The sequence below is a fragment of the Podarcis bocagei genome (genome assembly GCF_964188305.1).
Source record: "Podarcis bocagei genome assembly, chromosome: 4".
NCBI lineage: Eukaryota > Metazoa > Chordata > Lepidosauria > Squamata > Lacertidae > Podarcis > Podarcis bocagei.
Window position 1 is genome coordinate 20606887 of NC_138128.1, and position 21343 is coordinate 20628229.

At 48.4% G+C, this 21343-nt stretch overlaps 1 protein-coding gene across 3 annotated transcripts in view; it reads right to left on the bottom strand.

The window, feature by feature from the left end:
* The window catches only part of LOC308584955 (uncharacterized protein), a 32869-nt gene extending 12384 nt beyond the window's left edge, over window positions 1-20485 (bottom strand). The window contains exon 1 of one of the 3 annotated variants that reach the window (XM_081190356.1): window positions 20340-20485. In XM_081190356.1, the coding sequence (XP_081046482.1) occupies window positions 20340-20409 (70 nt within the window). In that variant the 5' untranslated portion in view covers window positions 20410-20485. Of the gene's footprint in view, window positions 1-774; window positions 851-20339 lie in introns of those variants that run through there. The other 2 variants (XM_081190357.1, XM_081190358.1) reach the window with 2 other exon arrangements.
* Between the last annotated feature and the right edge of the window lie 858 nt (window positions 20486-21343).

The window sequence follows — 21343 nt, forward strand, 5'->3', positions numbered from 1 at the left end:
TTCTTTCTTTTTTTGCTTATTTTTGTAATATGTTGAAATTTTAATAAATATCTTTTTTAAAAAAAAACTATGCGGAAATGTGAAGTATAGGGAAAAGGAGAAACTGAAATTGACAGGTTTGCCCATATCACCACAGTTAATTTAGATGTCGCCAGTTCCCCATGGACACTAACATATGCCTCACGATTTTCAGGTGAGACCTTTAAAAGACAACACAAAGCAGGATGCAAGGTATACTGCAATTTCGGTGCTGAGTTCAGTGAAAGCATGAAATTTAAAAGTGGTCAGGCACTTGCACTAAATGTCTCATATGAATGCCAGGGCCTGCCCCCATCCCCACCCCCAACTAAAATTTATCACATTTGCCCATCCTTAGGGCTGGTGTACATGTAAGCGGGTGGCCTGTGGTCTGAACCCCTGAACCTCTTGGGCTTGCCAATCAGAAGGTCGGCGGTTTGAATCCCCACAACGGGGTGAGCTCCCATTGCTCTGTCCCAGCTCCTGCCAACCTAGCAGTTCGAAAACACGCCAGTGTGAGTAAATAAATAGGTACCGCTGTGGCAGGAAGGTAAATGGTGTTCTGTGTGCTCTGGTTTCTGTCACGGTGTTCTGTTGCACCAGAAGCGGTTTAGTCATGCTGGCCACATGACCCGAAAAGCTGTCTGCGGACAAACACCGGCTCCCTCAGTCTGAAAGCGAGATGAGTGCCACAACCCCATGGTCGCCTTTGACTGGGCTTAAGCATCCAGGGGTGCTTTACCTTTTTACCTTTACCTGCATGTACCCACTCCTCCTCTATTACCATGAATGTATGGAAAGGCTTGTATAAACAACCTGGGAGGATCCAGACGAGAAAGGTCTTCAGAAAACCGGAGTGAAATTGTTTTCTCCCTTCCTGCATTCATTACTTCCCTGGAGCAGAAGCAAATCACAGTAATAATCTTTGCCCAAAAATGCAGCACTCCCACAACAGACCCTGTGATTATCCCATGGAAGAAACTATACTTTACAGACTGAAAATTAAGCTCATTTCCTCTTGGGCGTTCTGAGCCTCTACCTTGGATATCCTTGAATGAACTGGAAAGTTGCCATGAATCATTACCTCCCACCCAAAAAACAAAAACAAAAAACCCTCAAAGTAATAGAAATTGCATTAAAATATTATCTGTTTTTTAGGTTGCAATCCTAAACACTCTTTCCAAGGAATTAATCCCACTGATCTCTCAAAGGGGCTTATTTGCGAATAGACATGCAAAGCATTTTTGCTGTTATTTACTTAGATACATTCAGGGCACTCCCAGACTGTTGCAATTTCAAGTGGGATTCACTTTCCTAACAGCAAATTCAAAGCGTACAATTACAGTTTGTTTTATATTCTTGGACATCAAACCCACTTCCCCCCAAAACCTGACTTTTTTGCAAAAAGGAAAATGACAGGAAAATGCGATGGAGAGTGTGAAGTAACATCATTGATACAACATCATATAATCTCACCAAAACCAAATAAGGATAAATGTTCAATGAAAAACAGGTCATCTGGAAGGGATCTCAGAATGGCCTTTTGCACTATTAAGGAAATCGATAGCATTTAGCCTCTTTGGGGTCTGTTTTACAACTATTGTTTTGGATCTGCTTTTAGTGGTTCACGGCCCAGGTGAGATTTGCACTTGGGACTTCACCGCTCAGAGTCTTCAGAACTGCATCAAAGATCACAAAGGTTTGTATGATTTGTTTGTGTATTATGAATTTTCCCACAAAGCATTTGGAAAATATTTTATGACTTGCATTGCACCAGAAGGACCTTAAGAAAAGTCCTGTTCGCCAACTGATTAGAAGGAGAAGAGATAGCAAAGTGGTGCCAACTGAAAACAATTGAAGGTTTATATGAGAAATGCTGCAGTAAATGGAGCCAAACAAACAAAAAAATCTGAATAAAAGCAGCTTTTCACAATCCTCAGGAGGAATGCTGAATAAAGAGATCATCTTAGTTGTTTGTCTCTACTCGGGTTGCCATATTTCAAAAAGTAAAAACCAGGACACCCAGAAAGTTGTTGAGCCTTTTTTATTAGGAAACCACTGCATGTGCTAAATGAAGGCATTTGTGAAGCTATTCAACCCAAAACAGCAAGATATATCCAGCAGATGGCAACCTTACCCAATCAGAAGCATTTTTGCCATGAAGAAGGCAGCAATACTTCAAAGCAAACTACCTTTATGCCATGCTTATTCCGCTTGCATAATATGGATCTATTTTAATACCACATAATCCATTCTGCCTGGTACTATAAAGGCTGGCTTGTCTTGTGAGCCACAGGCTCCACTGATTTGTACATTGCTTTTGTCCTGCTCCATTACATTGCAAGGCTGGTCAACACGGACTGAACATGTGCCTGCAAATTGTTTTCCACAAAAACTGAACGCTTTGTAAAATAATGCCCCTGAAACAGAATAGACCGTCCAAAGTTAGCAACAACAACAAAACGTGACAGTAATCCATGATGGGGGTAGATTTACTAGCAGGATAAGGAAGGGCCAAACCAGATGTGACGGTGGCTTCTAGTTAGTGTGCTTAAACCTGGTTCTACTACAATCATGGATGCGGGTAGCGCTGTAGGTTAAACCACAGAGCTTAGGACTTGCTGATCAGAAGGTCGGCGGTTCGAAGCCCCGCGACGGGGTGAGCTCCCGTTGCTCAGTCCCTGCTCCTGCCAACCTAGCAGTTTGAAAGCACGTCAAAGTGCAAGTAGATAAATAGGTACTGCTCTAGTGGGAAGGTAAACGGCATTTCCATGTGCTGCTCTGGTTTGCCAGAAGCAGCTTAGTCATGCTGGCCACATGACCCGGAAGCTGTACGCCGGCTCCCTCGGCCAATAAAGCGAGATGAGCGCCGCAACCCCAGAGTTGGCCATGACTGGACCTAATGGTCAGGGATCCCTTTAACTTTACTAGAATCATATAGTAAGCAGAGGCTGACTCTAATTTAAGGAACAAGAAAGTGATGGGTAACGGGAACGAGGAAGTGCAAGTAAGGAGAAAGCGAAGTGCGTGTGCACTTGTTTGCTTTCTGTCTCTCTGGGCAGCTAATCTGGAGGAGTGGGGAGAAAAGTGACCAGAGGCAGTGGCACCCACAGCAGTCACTCAAATCCAGAGGTGCCTAAAAAAAGCTTTGCATGTACATGGGGAAGTGTAACTAGCAAGTCGGGGGCGGGAGGGGGGCGAGTCTGACTGATAGCACAACAGGGCCAAAGGACTAACACGCCCAGTTTTTCCCCAAGCCAGTGCCCTGATCTACCTCAGTACTGCCCATCCCAAGGCTGTTGCAGAATATTTGTTAAAGAAAACTACATAAAGGCTAACTACATGAAAAAGGTTACGTCAATTTGGGCCTCAAGGCTTTGTGCAAAGTATGCCTCCGTGAGCAGTTGTGGAGAAGGGTGACCAAAACTGTTAAGCAGCTGTAAATAAACCCGAGGCCCAATGAGAGATGAAACCATGAGGGGGCTCAACAGTCCTTGAGGCAAGTTGAAGGGAGCCAACACTGCTACAGAAATCACCAGACCTGGCCATTACACAAGAATAGACCCACAGCTGTAAGGAATATATGAGCCTTCCCTAGCGCTGTGGGCAAAACCCTCAGGCACCGGTGAAAGAAATACTTGTACTGTTTGTTGATTATCGTTCTCTGCACTTTTCCTCATTCTTGTTTGTTGGCTACAGCTGTTCCCTTGATTTTTGTTTTGCTTCAAATACTTTCGCACGTAAACATTTGGAAATGTCATTCTTCTAATGCCAACATTTGAGGAAACCCTGAAGGCAAGAATTGAAGTGGCACACCATCTCCCAGGGGATGGGGTTAAGGTGGGAGAGGACACTGCTCTCACAAAACAAACACTTTTGTTTGTTTGTGTTAGGTTGTGGGCAAACATATCAGACGACACAGCAATTCTTCAAACAGCTCTTCTTTATTCTGAGGCCAGAACTGAACAGCAAACAGCTCAGCCAACCTGCTTTTATAGGCAAGCCGGCTGTCAACATTGTCGCAACAACAACCTAGGGTTTCCCACCTAAAATAACTGATGTGGACCTGAGTGAAAACTACATACACAATACTCCTGGTGGCCAGGGTGAGAACTTCAATACATAACACCCCTCCCCACCGAGATAAGGTGTTAGTTACAATCGTAATGGTTTCCTTATATACAGCACTACACGTAATGGTTCAATTAGGCACAAAGCATATCGGTTACATTTCACATACTTCCATTAGACCAACAGTGTTACATGCCCAACAACATAGTCCTTTAAATACGGTCTACTGGCCTTGTGGATTTCCTGGGCGGAGAGTTCAACAGCTTCTGAGGCCACGGCCTCCTCAGTGGCTTTCTGCAGGGTGAGGTCTGGCTTGGCGAGGAGATGCCGTTGCAGACGGATGTCCCGGACCCCGCAGACGATTTGATCCATCAGGGCATCATCTAAGTCTCGGAACTTGCAGTGCATTGCAGCCTGTTGAAGGGCGGTGGTGTAGTTGTTGATTGATTCCCCCTCTGCCTGGTTCCGGTGGTAGAACGCATGTCGGGCAGCAATCTTGGGCGGCTTTGGGGCGTAGTGGTTGCGGAGCTTCTCTTGAATCATGTCCCAAGGTGCTGCCTGGACTGCTGGAGGCGCAACCAATGCTCGGGCCGTTGCGAACACTTCAGGGCCACAAAGGCTGAGGAGAGGCCCCGCTTCTGCTCTACAGACCCTCTTGTCAGCTCATTTGCTTGGAGGCAGCAGTCAAACCGAGCGAGGTAGGAGTCCCATGATTCAGAGGCTGGGGCAAACAGCAGTAGAGGCACGAGTGAAGCCATGGTTCCGATGCCGACGTGGAGGCGATGGGTGGAATACTGTGCTCTAGCCAGAACAGTCAGCTCTGAATTGGTTCTACTCCGTAATTTCGCTCAGTGTTTCAGCTCCGTGATTCAGCTCATCTCAGAGGGTGGCCGCATCTGGCTGTGCTCTGTTCTCCATCAATCCCATCCTCGTCGCCAGTGTTAGGTTGTGGGTGAACATATCTGTCAGGGGTTCAGGAGCAGAGGCACAGGAAAGGGAGGAAACAGAGAGCGAGGGGGAGGAATCCGAAGGGAATATGAGCGATGACAGCGGCCCGAGATCTCCGAGTCTTTCCAGTGAATCGGAAGATTCACAGAAAGGGGCGCCAGTGGTCAGAGCAAGGGGGGCGCCTAGGGGGACATCCCAGGAAGAAGGGACCAGAGGAGACTCAGAGAGCAGCAGTTGGAAATCGGGACCAGCTTCCCCACCAGAGCACAGTAGGGGGGAGGGGTCCCAGGTATCGGGAGCTGGCGGGTCGCCGCAAGCGGGAAGGCAGGAGTTAGGATTGGCCACACCTCCATCGGGGAGCGAGGAAATGGTCAAGAGGAAGGTTGAAGGCTGCGCGCGTGCGCCAAGTTCAAATGCACAGGAAGGCGGCACAGTAAGCAGTCCGGATAGGGAGCCAGGTCCTAAAGCCCGCCGCAAAGAGGGAGCAGAGTCCGGGGGGTCGGCGTCAGAAGAGTCAAGGAAGGAAGAGACCACGGGGGGTAGAGGGACCCAGAGGAGGAAGGAAAGACGGAAGAGGTGGAGTAAGGCTAGAGTATTAAGTTGGTGTACAGGAGGCGGAGACTCAGACGGCGCTTCGCCGGTCTAGCTTCTAAGACGTAGAGCTGCACGCTGTGGCTTAAAATGGAAACTGTAACTCAATAAAGACTTTTGTACAGTACTACCGGCTAGCGTGGTCCTCTGTGAGCTGGGACCTGGAAGCAGCTTTGACAGTAAGCTCCGTCTCCAAGTTGCACCAAAAGCCTCGCAGCGTGAGTGGATGCAGCGAGGGGTGAAGGTTGGTGCTTCTCGAGCTCACGAAAGCGGACAAGATGAATACTGAACAGCAGATAACATCCCTGCAAAATGCAGTGTCAAATCTAAACGCCGAGATACTCGCATCCAGGAAGAGGGAGGAGGAAGTGGCTGCCGCCTACAGGGATCTCCAAATCAGGTTGGAAGTGCTCACAAAGCAGGGGCAACCGGGACTCAAATCGGAGGGAATTGGGCTGGGGAGAAGAGGAGGCAGCCTTGTATCTCATTTCGATGGGAATTTACAGCAGTACCCCAACTTCCGAGCAGATGTGCAGTTTGCGCTGCAATTGCTGGACAAAGACTTTAGAGATGAGCAAGAGAAGGTGGGGTTTATTCTATCCCATTTGCATGGAGACGCTAAAGCGTGGCTGCGCAATCTGTGGAGAGATAAGGATCCGGCGCTCCGAAGTGCGGATGCCTTCATTAAAGCGATGGATTTGTGTTTTTTATCAAATATAGACGTTGATATCGCAAGAAAAGAGATACATGGGCTGAAACAAGGGAGGGCCAGTGTGAGGCAGTATCATTCCCGCTTTTTTGCACTGGTCAGTGCCCTGGAATGGGACAAAGATTCAGCTCCAGTCAGAGACCTTTTCTGGGAAGGGTTGAACAGTGCGGTAAAAGATGAAATTGCGATGGGGGAGAGACCCCGGAGCACTCAGGAGATCGTTCAGAGGGCGCTGACGATTGGAGTACGTCTAGAAGAGCGTCCATGGAGCAGAGACGAAGGGCGTGGAGGACGCGAGTCGGCCAGAGCGCCTCCCTTCTTTCCCAGGGATGCAGCGCGTGCGCACTCCACGCCTCCGCCAGGAGGAGGAGGGGAACCTATGGAGGTTGGAGGGGCCAGGGCTCAGTCAGCAACCAGAGCCCTAGCACAGGGAGCAGTCAAAGCGAAGCCTCCTAGAGGGAACAGGAAGTGCTACCTCTGTGACAGTCCTCAGCACATGGCGAAAGAGTGTCCCCAGAGGCTCCACAAGCACACTGCAGCCTCCGCGATGGTTACAGAAGCAACTCAGCATAGAGAACCACAGCAGGGAAACGACGGAGTCTGGCTGGAAACAGAGGCGCTGGGGCCCAGCCAGACGAGTCAGTGAAGCAGTCCCCAGAGATTTTGCAGCCCACAGACCCCCTCCCACCCAAACCAGTAGTGCAGCTCACCGCATCGCTCCAGCTACCCAATGGACTTACAATGGAAGTGCCAATTACCATTGACTCTGGCAGCAACGCGGACTTTATAGGACAGGATTTCATCGAACGGCACAATATAGCGCTACTGCCAGCCACGCTGCCCCTGAAGGTTGTCACGGTGGATGGCAGGGAATTGCTAGGGGGGCAGGTGGTGAAGCAAACGCCACCCATGGTGATGCAAATTGGAAATCACAGGGAAGTCATCAGCTTTAATGTCACCCAGCTGTCGGACACGACTGTAGTATTGGGCATGAGTTGGCTGGACAGGCACAGTCCAACGTTGGCTTGGTACCAGCGGCAACTAACTTTCGGCTCCTCTTACTGTGCAGGACACTGCATCCTGCCCAGAACGGAGGGGGAGGAAGAGGACACACAGCTGCACTTAGGCACGCTGCAAGCAGTGCCTCACAAGTACGCTGAATTTTTGGAGGTTTTCTGTGAGAAGGAGGCGGACAAGCTACCTCCCCACAGGCCCTATGACTGCAAGATTGACCTCCTGCCTGGGGCGACGCTGCCGACAGGGAAACTGTATTCCATGTCGGAAGAGGAGTTACAAGAACTCAGGGAGTTCATAGATCATAATTTGGAACGCGGGTTCATCCGGGAGTCCAAGGCAGTGGGGGGCAGTCCCGTATTCTTTGTGAGGAAGAAGGACATGCCCCAAAAAAGGCTGGTGGTGGACTATCGGATTTTGAACTCGAAAACCAAGCCCACGGCGTTCCCCATGCCCAGGATCGACGACCTCCTCGCGACGGTGCGCAAAGGACGCGTGTTCACCAAGTTGGATCTGCGAGGGGCGTACAACCTTATTCGCATACGGGAGGGCGATGAGTGGAAGACGGCCATGTTCATGCCCCTGGGCACCTACGAATACAGAGTTATGCCTTTTGGATTACAAAATGGCTCCCACTGTTTTCAGGCTTTCATGCATCACGTGTTAGCGGGGCTCCTTTACAAGAAGTGTGTCTGCTTCCTGGACGACATCCTGATATTTTCAGAATCGCAGGAGGCTCACGACAGAGACGTCAAGGAAGTTCTGCAAAGGCTACAGGAGCATAGACTGTACGCCAAGCTGGAGAAGTGCCAGTTCGACATGACGGAGGTGGATTTCCTGGGCTACAAGTTGTCGGACAAGGGGCTCGCCATGGACAGCGCCAAGGTTCGCGCAGTGTTGGACTGGAAGAGCCCGCACAGCCGGAAGGAGGTCCAGCGGTTTGTCGGCTTTGCTAACTTCTATCGCAAGTTCATCAAGGGCTTCGCGATGCAGACGGCGGCCATTACCGACACGCTCAGCTCCAAGAAGAAGAAATTCATCTGGACGGAGCAGGCGGAGCAGTCCTTTCAGAAACTCAAGCGTCTCTTCTCATCCGAAGAGCAGCTGCTGCATGTAAATCCCGGCAAACCGATGAGGGTTGAAACAGACGCCTCAGACAGGGCCGTGGGGGCGGTCCTCTTGCAGCAGGACCCGAATGGGAACTGGAGGCCGTGCGCTTTCTACTCCAGGAAGCTCAGCAAGTCGGAGCAGAACTACACCATCTGGGACAGGGAGTTGCTTGCCATTCATGCAGCATTCAAGGCGTGGAGGCACTTCCTGATCGGAGCCAAAAACACTGTGCAGGTCCGCACGGACCATAAGAATCTGGAGTACTGGCGCACGGCGAGGTTCCTGAACCAGAGGCACATACGTTGGACGGAGTTCTTTGCGGACTTCAACTTCAGGATAGAGTACGTACCTGGTGACGACAACGTCATGGCGGATGCACTGTCCAGGAAGCCGCAATACCTCGAGGAGGTGACGCCAGCGGCGGCCAAGCACATTTTCGCACCAGAAGCGTGGGCGTGCGCTTCGGCGACCGTCGACCTGGATGCTGTACGTCACGCACTGCAGGAAGACTCCTTCGCACGAGCGAAGATGGAGGAGGTGCACAAGGGCACGGCGAAGGGCGACGAGTTCCAGATACGCGAAGGGTTGCTCATCCGCAAAGGGGCCCTCTACGTGCTGGGAGACGCACTCCGCACTAAGGTACTGCAGCAGTTGCACGACACACCCACAGCCGGGCACTTTGGCACAGAGAAGACGATAGACTTAGTAGCCAGAGACTTCTGGTGGCCCAAGATGCGGGGGGAAGTTGCGGATTACGTCGCGAGGTGCGACACCTGCCAGAGGGCCAAGCCAGTGCATAGACCGCCGGCGGGACTGCTGGAACCGCTGCAAACTCCGTTCGAACCGTGGGAGAGGGTGGCCCTGGACTTTGTCACGAATCTGCCCAGCTCAAGGGGCAAGACAGCAGTGCTAGTGGTGGTAGACTTGTTAACCAAAATGGCACATTTCATTCCGTGTGCGAAGGTGGCCACAGCGGAACAGACCGCCAAACTGTTCATAGATCACGTGTTCAAGGTTCACGGTCTGCCACGGTCTATACTGTCCGACCGGGGGCGACAGTTCATCTCGAACTTCTGGCAGAAGCTGATGGGCATCCTGAACGTCAAGATCAACCTAGCGTCGGCGAGACACCCGCAGACCAACGGACAAGCGGAGCGGGTCAATGCCATCATGCAGCAGTACCTGAGATGTTACGCAAATCAGCAGCCTGCAACGTGGGTGGACTACCTGCCACTCGCCGAGTTCGCCTACAACAACACGAAGCACGTGTCCACGGGGGTGACGCCGTTCTTCGCCAACAATGGGAGACATCCCAGAACCTTCCCGGGATTACAGAGCGTGGGGGAGAGGGAGCCACAGGCAGCGGACGCCTTCGCGTCAGAGTTGCCGGAGGTCCACGATCAGCTTCGAAGGCAGTTAGAGCTAGCTAAGCACGCATACAAACTGCAGGCTGACAGACACAGGAGGGTTGGGGAAGAAATACAGGTGGGAGACTGGGTTTGGTTGGCAGCCCAGGCAGTGCCGACCAGATCCTTAGCGAAGAAGAAGCTCGGACATAAGCAGCTAGGGCCCTACCAAGTTGAGGCACAGGTCAATCCGGTGGCTTTCCGGCTGAGACTTCCGGAGGGATCCAGGATGCATCCGGTATTCCATAGATCAGTGCTCACTCCCTACAAGGCACCTCACAGATTTCAGGAGCCAGGGACGGCACCGAGCCCGCTCAGGGAAAGGACCACGCAGGGGGGGTCGCCAGAGGGGGAGCCCATCAACGAGGTCACAGAGATTTTAGACTCGAGATGGGGGGAAGAGGGAGTAGAATACCTCCTCGCCAGAGAGGGCACCCCAGCCAGTGCCAACAGCTGGGTGCCGGGCTACGCTTTGGAAGAACCTCTGCTCAAAGACGAGTTTCATGCCCTTTTCCCACACAGACCCATGCCAGCCGAGTTTTTCGACGACTGGCTTTTCACACCCACGCTTTCCGCCAGCACGTTCCGGGGGTTTGACTCGGACGAGGAACCGACACTGGGCACACGCTCCCCGGAGGGGTCACCCTCGGGATCTGCCTCAGAACCCTCGTATTGGTGGGATGATTGACCAGAGGAGCAGTGGCGCAGGAAGTGGCTGGAGGGTCCCGGGCGAGCAACGCCCCCAGGAGGGACCGAGGAAGAGACGGACATGGACGTGTTCGGGGAGGACCTTGGGTTCGAGCACGGCGGCACGGAGATGGAAGCAGAGGAGGTCGACGTCGACGAGTGCAGGGAGGAAGAGCCGGACTTGTCCAGTTGGATGGACGCCACGGGAAATGAACTGTATCCGGCGCTTACCCCCGTAACAATGGAGCACCCAACACCCACGCCTGGAGGAGGGGAGGGGGGAAGGGGGGGCTTCGAGGGGGGGATGGATGTCAGGGGTTCAGGAGCAGAGGCACAGGAAAGGGAGGAAACAGAGAGCGAGGGGGAGGAATCCGAAGGGAATATGAGCGATGACAGCGGCCCGAGATCTCCGAGTCTTTGCAGTGAATCGGAAGATTCACAGAAAGGGGCGCCAGTGGTCAGAGCAAGGGGGGCGCCTAGGGGGACATCCCAGGAAGAAGGGACCAGAGGAGACTCAGAGAGCAGCAGTTGGAAATAGGGACCAGCTTCCCCACCAGAGCACAGTAGGGGGGAGGGGTCCCAGGTATCGGGAGCTGGCGGGTCGCCGCAAGCGGGAAGGCAGGAGTTAGGATTGGCCACACCTCCATCGGGGAGCGAGGAAACGGTCAAGAGGAAGGTTGAAGGCTGCGCGCGCGCGCCAAGTTCAAATGCACAGGAAGGCGGCACAGTAAGCAGTCCGGATAGGGAGCCAGGTCCTAAAGCCCGCCGCAAAGAGGGAGCAGAGTCCGGGGGGTCGGCATCAGAAGAGTCAAGGAAGGAAGAGACCACGGGGGGTAGAGGGACCCAGAGGAGGAAGGAAAGACGGAAGAGGTGGAGTAAGGCTAGAGTATTAAGTTGGTGTACAGGAGGCGGAGACTCAGACGGAGCTTCGCCGGTCTAGCTTCTAAGACGTAGAGCTGCACGCTGTGGCTTAAAATGGAAACTGTAACTCAATAAAGACTTTTGTACAGTACTACCGGCTAGCGTGGTCCTCTGTGAGCTGGGACCTGGAAGCAGCTCTGACAATATCACACGACACAACGCTTCTTCAAACAGCTCTTCTTTATTCTGAGGCCAGAACTGAACAGCAAACAGCTCAGCCAGCCTGCTTTTATAGGCAAGCCGGCTGTCAACATTGTCGCAACAACAACCCAGGGTTTCCAGCCTAAAATAACTGATGTGGACCTGAGTGAAAACTACATACACAATACTCCTGGTGGCCAGGGTGAGAACTTCAATACATAACAGTTTGTCTGCTTTGGCTTTTCATTGTGCAGTTAACTCACAACTTATGTGCATTTCACATGCGTGATCTCAACTGCTAAAGGCCAGCTGGTTGAAATTGCACAAGTCGAATGGCAGAAGGCAGACAGCTTAAAAGCTCTTTTGTGCAGGGGTTTCTCAGCACAGAAGGAGCTTTTCAGCTCTCTGCTTTGCTTAAAAGCTGTTTGCCTTGTTTGTGGGAGTAAGGTCCATTTGGTGCACTGACTCTGGAAGGTAAGACTGCTCGCACGGGGTGGTTCCAAGGGGGTGGCGTGCAAGCATACACATTTTTGCATAAACACACTATCCCCAGAACATAACCCCTGTGTAAGATGTGGGTTACCTGTAGCTTGAGATGTATGGGGTGTTAACTGAAGGGGTAGTACCTCTGGCGGAGGATACCTGCTCCTTCTGAGGTAGTTTGTCCACCTTTGGTCCCCACCCTGCACTCAGCTCTCAACTGTGGCTTCTAGAAGCTGTCAGGATGTGGCAGTGGCCACACCCCAGGAAACAGCCGGGCTGTCATGGGGTTAATTACCATTGGATTTCTCCGTCTTCCATCTGTACTTTGTGTGTTCAAGGGGAATACACTAAGATGGAATGGAGAATCAGAGATTCTTGGTCCGTGCTGCAAGGGGCAATCACTGCTTTGTGGCACTAGCTTTACTATGCAGCCTGCTAAAGGGGTTTGTGGATGCAGAAAAATATATTTCTAGCTTTCAGCCTGCAGCAGTGACCACAAACACAGAACTCAGCCACACCTGACCAAAGGAATATTCCACTCCAGCCAATGTTGTTTTTCATGGCCATTATTACTATGTTTTCTGGACCAAATATTTCCTTTCTGGTTTTCGCTTTTCTGACATGCCTGTGTGTTTTTCCTTCTCACCCCCCTCTAAGGTAAGAAAGGAGCTCCATACCTTTGGGTAAATGACAGTTCTGCCTAAATAACCTTGGAGCAGAATCCTTCCCAATGTGGCCGCTGCTGCCACACTGACCAAGAACAGCAAGTGGAAGTGCCTGATTCTGAATAAAACTGCAAGATTCTCATTTACAAGTACAAGAAGAATGTCCTGATTGGCTGCTTGGAGGAAAGGGGGATTTTTAACATACTCAGAGATTATGGAAATATTCTTTTCCTCTTTCAACACACAAACATGCACAATATTCTGGTACAGTTCTCATGCTTGCGTTCCTCATTTATGTTACTAGAGGACAATCTGCTAATCCTGTGAATCCATTACCGTGGTAGTAAATGTATGCCAGATGTATTTACTCCCTCAGGTTTACTGGAAGTGCAGATTACAGCCTGGAAAAGGGTGTGGTCTCTTCTCAGGTACCCATATACACCTGCATGCTATCTTACGTTTATCTGTGTTAAACCTTCAGCATACATAGATTGTAGCCAACTGTGGGTGGCCCTGAGATAATGCTTCAGGTTATAGCCAAGAGAACAATCTCTGGGGGGGACGGGACTAGGGAATGCACTAAAAGGTTCAAACACATGCCAATTTCAAAACAGAACAAACTCTCAGGCAACTGGTGAACTTTACAGCCAGAAGCATGGTGGAAGCCACAAATATAGGCAAGGCAGTTCGCAACATAATGTACAAAAATGAGAATACAAAATACAACCAGGTTTTTTTGTTTTTTACTGTGCAAGTTTTATACTCCATTCTACTGAGCTGCTACTGAGCAAAATCAAACCTCAATTGCAATCAGATGAATATTGGTTCGCTGGCCAGTTTTGGGCATGATGTGCTCTATATGTTGATTGACTCACCAGATTAACACAGAGGACTAGAAACTTTCAGGGGGGAAATTGTGTCCACCATCCTGGGGTTGTCCCCACTTTCGGTGTTTCTCCCAACCACTGAAGGAAAGTGTGGTTTTATGGAAGTAGTGGGCACAAACTTCTGGGTCATATTTAAGCAACACATGCATTGCACATCTTTCCATATCTTGCTATTGCTTATGCAAGATGTTAAGTTGTGGGTGAACATATCAGACGACACAGCGATTCTTCAAACAGCTCTTGTTTATTCACAGGCCAGAACTGATCTGAACTGAAGGGTTCAGTCAGCCTGCTTATATAGAGCTCCAGTACAACGTAACTGTAACAATTTTCTAAAACTATCCAATCACTGAACGTCACTTTCGATCCCTTATTTGCATAACTATCTACAGTATCCCCCTGCTGGCCCAGGGTGAGAACTTCAGTACATAACACAAGATCTGCAAGTTTAAGGGCAAGGAGTCTTCATGTGAGATATCTGTGCTTGTTGGAACATGAGTGAATCTGTATGAGTAGTCTGTTTACCCCCTTTTGAGCAGGTGGATTTGCGGGTGGGCCCTGGACCTCCCTGGTCAACTGGCCTATCGCAGGCCAGTTCGTATTCCTGCAGTCAATTGGGCCAATGGCTCTGAACAACCACAACACGTGGTTAATAATGCACTCACAAAATATTTATAACATTATACTGTTTCACAATTCATAAACAGAAGACATGTAATCACAAATAATAGGAGTCAAATAAACAGAAATGGTAGGTGTGGTCAGTCACTATCAAAGAACACTAAGATGGAGGCAAAAATGCCTTTCCACAGTCAACATCCTGCAAATGTGTGATGATAGGTGCTCCGAACGTAGAAATATGGTACTCCGAGCACAGCAGCAGACAGAACAGTTCTTCCGGGATAATGAACTGTTTCAATGATAATTCTTCATCAGCTGGCAATAATATGAAATGAAATCCATTATACAGTGGTGCCCCGCAAGACAAATGCCTCGCAAGAGAAAAAACTCGCTAGACGAAAGGGTTTTCCGTTTTTGCATTGCTTCGCTAGACGAATTTCCCTATGGGCTTGCTTCTCAAGACGAAAACGTCTTGCGCTTTTTTTTTAAAGCCGCTTGAAGAGGTGCAGTTGCGACGGACTGTGCTTCGCAAGACGAAAAACATCGCAAGACGAAAAGACTCGCGGAACGAATTCTTTTCGTCTTGCGAGGCACCACTGTATTCAAGTAATACAGAAATCGAAATGACAGACCTGCATATAAACAACCAATAATAAATACATACCAAATAAATTGTCCCTGCGGGTACATCAAATAGCCATGGATCAGCAATCACTTAAAAGTGTAGTAAGCCGATACTGTTGGCAGAATCCTAGTAGCATTATAAAGGCAACCCACAGGTACACTGATTCACATACAATTTCAGGAAATTTAAAGATACAGTATCCAAAATCTAGCAAAGAGAACACAAACAGTAGCCATCTTGTCTGAAAACTTAAATAAAACAATTAGGTAAAATCTAATTCAGTGTTCAAACCCCCGGGTGCAGGGATTTAAATAGGTAAATCAATTTAGTTTCTTGTTGGTTAGTAGTAATTTGTAGTAATTTGACGTGATCTCTCCTCATCCCAAATTTTCTCTGATTAACCCACAGGACTGTGTAAAGTAGGTTTGTATGTGAATGATGGTCTTTTACAAAGTGCTCGACTGAAGGTGCCTCCATGACTTGATTCCTAATGTGGGATCACAGACACCGACCGCTCGTGTGGTCAATCCAATGTAAAGCGGATTGCAAGGGCATCTTATTAGGTACTGTATCCCTAATACCATCTTTGGTCTGACACGTACTGAAATGACGGGTGGTAAATCTAAAGCTAGAGTGAGCATCATAGATCTCTTTTGTCTGTAAAACAAAAGGACAAGATACACATCTACCCCATTTATGATGACCCAACGGGCTGGAACTAGTGGGAGAATGTGCCAATGTAAGGTCAGAATGGACCAATATGCCTTTAATTGACCGAGTTTTTCTAAGGCCAATAAGTGGAAAATCAGAACAGCCTTGGACATTCCACAAGATATGCCAGTGTTTTCTTATGCTCCTAATGATCCTATCTGAATACGTGGTAAATTCTAAGGATCCCGTGATCCGTGTACTGGACGATGTTTGTGGCGTTAGGGAAAAAAGTGATGAGCAATCCTTAGCTAAGGATCTTTTTTTCGCCAAATTAATCACTCGGTTAGGATATCATCTGGAAAGTAAAGAATTGGACAGGCCATCAGCTCTACTTAAAAAAATCATTCTGTAATGAGGAATTCCTCCTAATTCTCAATAGTTGGCCGTACAGTAAGTTATCCTTAAGATGCCTGGGATGGAAGGAGGAATAATGCAATAAAGAATTACAATCAGTGGGTTTTCTAAAAGGTTTCACAAGTAAGTATCCATCCTGTTTTACCACCTCAACATCTAGAAATGTAGAGGAAATGGTACTATGATGTCCTGAAAAAGAGAGTTGGGTATATTTTTCCCTCATTTTCCTCTGAGCTGTGACCTCCCTCAAACCCCTGTTGTAATTCTGAACTGTCTTCTTCTTCTCTGGAAGGGTCAGGCTGGGGAGGTGGTCTCCACCATTCCTCCTCTGCCCAGTGCCTGACATGTCCCTACCTAACCTTTCTAAGAGTAGTACAAATGGAACGGAACAGAATTCAGAAAACATAACAGAGCTAGGGCAAAATTTTCCAAATTCCTGATGGCCAGGTCACAGTTGTTTTTCTGGATTAATGTGGAAACATGTTTTACTTGTTCAAACAAAACAAAAAAAAGTGTCTTAAATGTCTTGATCAGCTCCTAGAACAACAAGCAGGCAATCTCCTTCCACTGCAGGTCAACCCAGCTAACATTGCCCTCTTACATAAATCAGTTTAAAGATGGGACTATACTTTAATTCTGGGCAATAGTGATGGATCTGAGCATCCAATACCTGCGCTCAATTCAAAAAACACACAGAGTACAGTAATAACAGGGTTTGGATTGCACCCTTACTTATTTAAATATACAACAAGAGTTTAATATCACCATTTCCTTCTGTAAATTGTCAGAGAAGTAGTAAGCCTTTGCAAGCCAAAACAATATAATACCTGCCTTTTGTAACACAATAAAACAATATGAGGCTCACCCACACAGCACTAAACTATGGATTAAGTTAATGTCAGAACATGGCATCTATTAATTACACTTCCCTGTGATGGATTTGTAGAAAAATTACATCCCTCTGCATCATTGGGGCCATTGCCATTTAATAGCATTAGAGCAACTTTTATTCAGCGTTCACTAGGCTTTATATAAGACCCATTAATCTTAGTCCTTTGAAGGTATCATTATTGCAAATATGACTCTTCTTTTTGCAAGCCTAGCAAAGGGTTACAATTCTGACTCATTTGAACTAGCTCCAGGTCGTCAGTCTTCTGTCAAAAAACTGTGATCTCGTTTGTTAAGGTATTGCTGTGACACTCCCATTTCCCATTTAATTGTTTTTAAAGCACGATTCAATCTACTGGAGATTAGCAAAGGCAAGATGTTTTTATTTGCGGCTTCCAAGAGTCTTCTTGGAACTGCTTTACACATAATGAGGAAAGGAGAGTTACTCAAAGTGTAAAGAGGGAATGTGTAAAGAAAGAATGTAAAGAGACACCCAGAGAGGAGCTCACACCTGTTTTGCTCTGCCACTTTCCTTTGAGCTCAGCGCAATGCTGAGGTGAGCCTGAGTGTGTCATCTGAACCTAGGATCACGGTTAAGTGCTATTCATTAGCATTTATTAGTAACCAAGAACACACCTTGTGCAGTTAAGGAAAACAGTGCATGACCACTACTCCAGGTTTGAGTGGCATGCTAAACCAAACCTTGGTTTAACTGCCATCAGAGCCGGCCCACCAATGAGGCGTGGTGAAGCACCTGCCTCAGGTGGCAGAAGTACAAGAGGTGGTGCCCCACACTCCCTACCACTGCTGGAATGCCCGTCTCACCAGCAAAAGGGAGACATTCCAACAAGCAACAACACTTTGTGGAACGCCACAGCTCTTGCCGAGTTTGGTGAGAGGTGGTGTGCCTGAGAACAGCATCACCGCTCATCTTCTCCGGCCCGGTTTGGCAAGACGGGGGCATTTGGGGAGGAGGACAGGGAGCAGTACATTCGCAATTTGCCTCGGGTGGCAAAACAGGATGGGCCATCCCTGACTTCCATGCCACACTGAGCTAAAAGGAATGGGAACAAGCAAAGCAGCTGCAATTTCCTCCCTGTAAGCCAGCACATTCACTCTAAGTAAGCCATGGTCTTCACACAGCACATAGTTAAACTATGGAACTTGGCCCCACAGAAGGCAGCGATAGCCACCAACTTCTTCTTTTTTTGTAAATGCTTTTTATTGGTTTTTCCTTTAATACAGACCAACAAAATACAGTGAAATTTAACAGTCACTTACCCACATTCTTTCCCCACACTCTGCCGAGCGTTGACTTTCTTCCCTCCCTTCAACAGGCTTTCTTATTTCAATTACCACCAACTTCAATGGAGAACCGGGCAAATTCAGAGAAGATAAGGCTACCAATGGCTGCTACCTGAGATGGCTATGCCTACCCACAAGGTCGGAGGCAGTATGCTTTGGAATATCAGTTACTAAAAACCACAGGAGGGGACAATGCTGTTGACTCAGGTCATGCTGGCAGACTCTGGTTGCCCACAGTAAGCAGAGAATGCTGGACTAGATGAGACACTAGCCTGATCCAGCCAGCTCTTGATACGTTATTATGTTTTATCTTATCATTACATTTGTTCCCATGTAATGCTAAGATAAGCATTACATAGCATTTTGTTCCCATGTAATGCTTATCTTAGCATTACATGGGAACAAAAGCAATGTGTGGGATGATGGCAGACCTAGACCGCATTGTTTTTTAACCAGCTATCTGTGTGAATTAGTACAGGTCCGCATAGTTAAAGCTATGGTTTTCCCAGTAGTGATGTATGGAAGTGAGAGCTGGACCATAAAGAAGGCTGATCGCCAAAGAATTGATGCTTTTGAATTATGGTGCTGGAGGAGATTCTTGAGAGTTTCATGGACTACAAGAAGATCCAACCTATCCTTTCTTAAGGAAATCAGCCCTGAGTGCTCACTGGAAGGACAGATCGTGAAGCTGAGGCTCCAATACTTTGGCCACCTCATGAGAAGAGAAGACTCCCTGGAAAGATGGAGGGCACAAGGAGAAGGGGACGACAGAGGACGAGATGGTTGGACAGTGTTCTTGAAGCTACCAGCATGAGTTTGATCAAACTGTGGGAAGCAGTGGAAAACAAGAGTGCCTGGCGTGCTCTGGTCCATGGGGTCACAAAGAGTCGGACACGACTAAATGACTAAACAACAATTCAGAAGCAAGCTCCACCATAGGACTGGCTTCCAAGTAAGCATATGTAGTGCTGCAGCCTTATACCCCACCTTTCCTAAAAGTCTGAGGTTGTTCACATGACACCTGATTGGCTCTGAGGACACTAGGAGGATTGGTTTTTATGTATACAGGAAAGGACAGTTAACAGCAAGAATCAGGAGCTGTAACTGTTGAGACATCTAACAGCCTCCAACTGTCAAGTTCTAACCTTTGTGATCCACAGTACATCAGCCTGCTGCACTGTCCCATCATCTGCAGCATAAAAGATCACCATGAAACAAGTTCAAAAGTGAAAAAGCAGCCTCAGTTAAATCCTCAAAGAGATGTCCAGCATTATAAAGTTTGCAGCACAGTGATCTTAACATAAAAGGGAGTGGCTGGTGAGTGTCCCTGGGTCACCTCCAGGTTCCTTAAATAGGTGCCATCTGGTTCTTCAGTTAACAAACAAAGGGATGGGAGGTTTGTCACCACAGGCCTGCAAGTGCAAATGGGATAATACACACCTGATTAACTTTGAGGGCACTAAGAGGGTTGCTTGCTATGTATACTGGAGAGCAAAAAGCAGAAACTGTAATTGTTGAGACATCTAACAGCCTCCAACTATGCACTTTTGAGGTAACCTATGCAGGGCCGTGTTTACCCAGGGGTGCAAGGGGTGTGGGGCACCGAATTCTGGGGGGCCCCAGGCCCCTGCCGCTGAAGCCGCCTAAGCTCTTAACTATCGACCTGTAATGAAATAATAAATAATTTTGGTCAAGCTAGAAAAACGAAATACATATATACCTAGGTTTTACCAAAATGTATCAAATTTGTGTGCTCATTTACCAAAGACGCGCCGTGCCACCGGCGGCGCTTGTTATTCACAACAGCGCCGTTTGTCACACTCAACGATTTGGTGGTGCTGGGCAGATTTTTGCACCCCAGTGGCGCATATGCTAAAGACTCCCCTGAATCTATGGAGAAACATTTGCATGTTCCCTCTTTCACAAGTTACGTCAAACACAGTGGTATGGTGGCAAATTCAGAAGTGCAGGGTCTCTTCATGATAGTCACAGCCGTGCCTGCTTACAGCCATGCCGCTTCTAAGATCATGCAATAATCTTATATTTATACAATTATACAATAAAAATTAGGGATGCATTGCAACAACTGTTGCTATTCTCCACGGGTTGCCTTTCTGCAAGATCTACTATTTTCTCTGTGCATGCGTGGACAAATTATTGCGAGTATGCCAACGTGTTCTTGACTTGTCTTTTCTAGGAAGTTCCATTGTTCATGACAGAGCATGTAGACCATTCTTATGAAATTGAAGCACATGGTGTCCTCACTCTGTGTACTTAAATGCTTGACTTTGGAACATACAGCTGCTAAGAAGATCCCCTTTCATGTGGCCCTTTCCAACCGCATTGGGAACATGTTCCTTCCCTCAAAGAATTCTGGGCACTGCAATTTGTTGACGGTGGTGGGGGTGGGAATTCTAACTCTGCAAGGTATAAACTTCAAGGCCCAGAATTCTTTGAGGGAAAGAAAGGGTTTCAAAGGTGCTTTGAAGGCACAGTGTGTGGTGTGAAGGAGTTTGCAGTTCTCTTTTATACAGGTATCTCCAAGGTGGTTGGTGGCAGCAGGCCTTTTCTCGAGGGTGGGGAGTGGGAGCAGCCTTCAGCCTACCAGCTATTGCTGGACTGGGACATGGGTGACAGTGTGGTCTAAAACACTGAGCCTCTTGAGCTTACCAAAGGTTGGCGATTTGAGCTTCTGTTGCTGTCCCAGCTTCTGCCAACCTAGCAGTTTGAAAACACACCAGTGTGAGTAGATACAGTGGTGCCTCGCAAGATGAAAAGAATTTGTTCCGCGAGTCTTTTCGTCTTGCGATGTTTTTCGTCTTGCGAAGCACGGTCCGTCGCAACTGCGCCTCTTCAAGCGGCTTTTAAAAAAAAGCGCAAGACGTTTTCGTCTTGCGAAGCAAGCCCATAGGGAAATTCGTCTAGTGAAGCAACGCAAAAACGGAAAACCCTTTTGTCTAGCGAGTTTTTCGTCTTGCGAGGCGTTCGTCTTAGGGGCACCACTGTAAATAGGTACCGCTGTGGCGGGAAGGTAAACGGCATTTCCATGCACTCTGGTTTCCGTCACAGTGTTCTGTTGCACCAGAAGCGGTTTAGTCATGCTGGCCACACGACCCAGAAAGCTGTCTGCGGACAAAGGCCGGCTCCCTCAGCCTGAAAGCGAGATGAGCACTGCAACCCCATAGTCG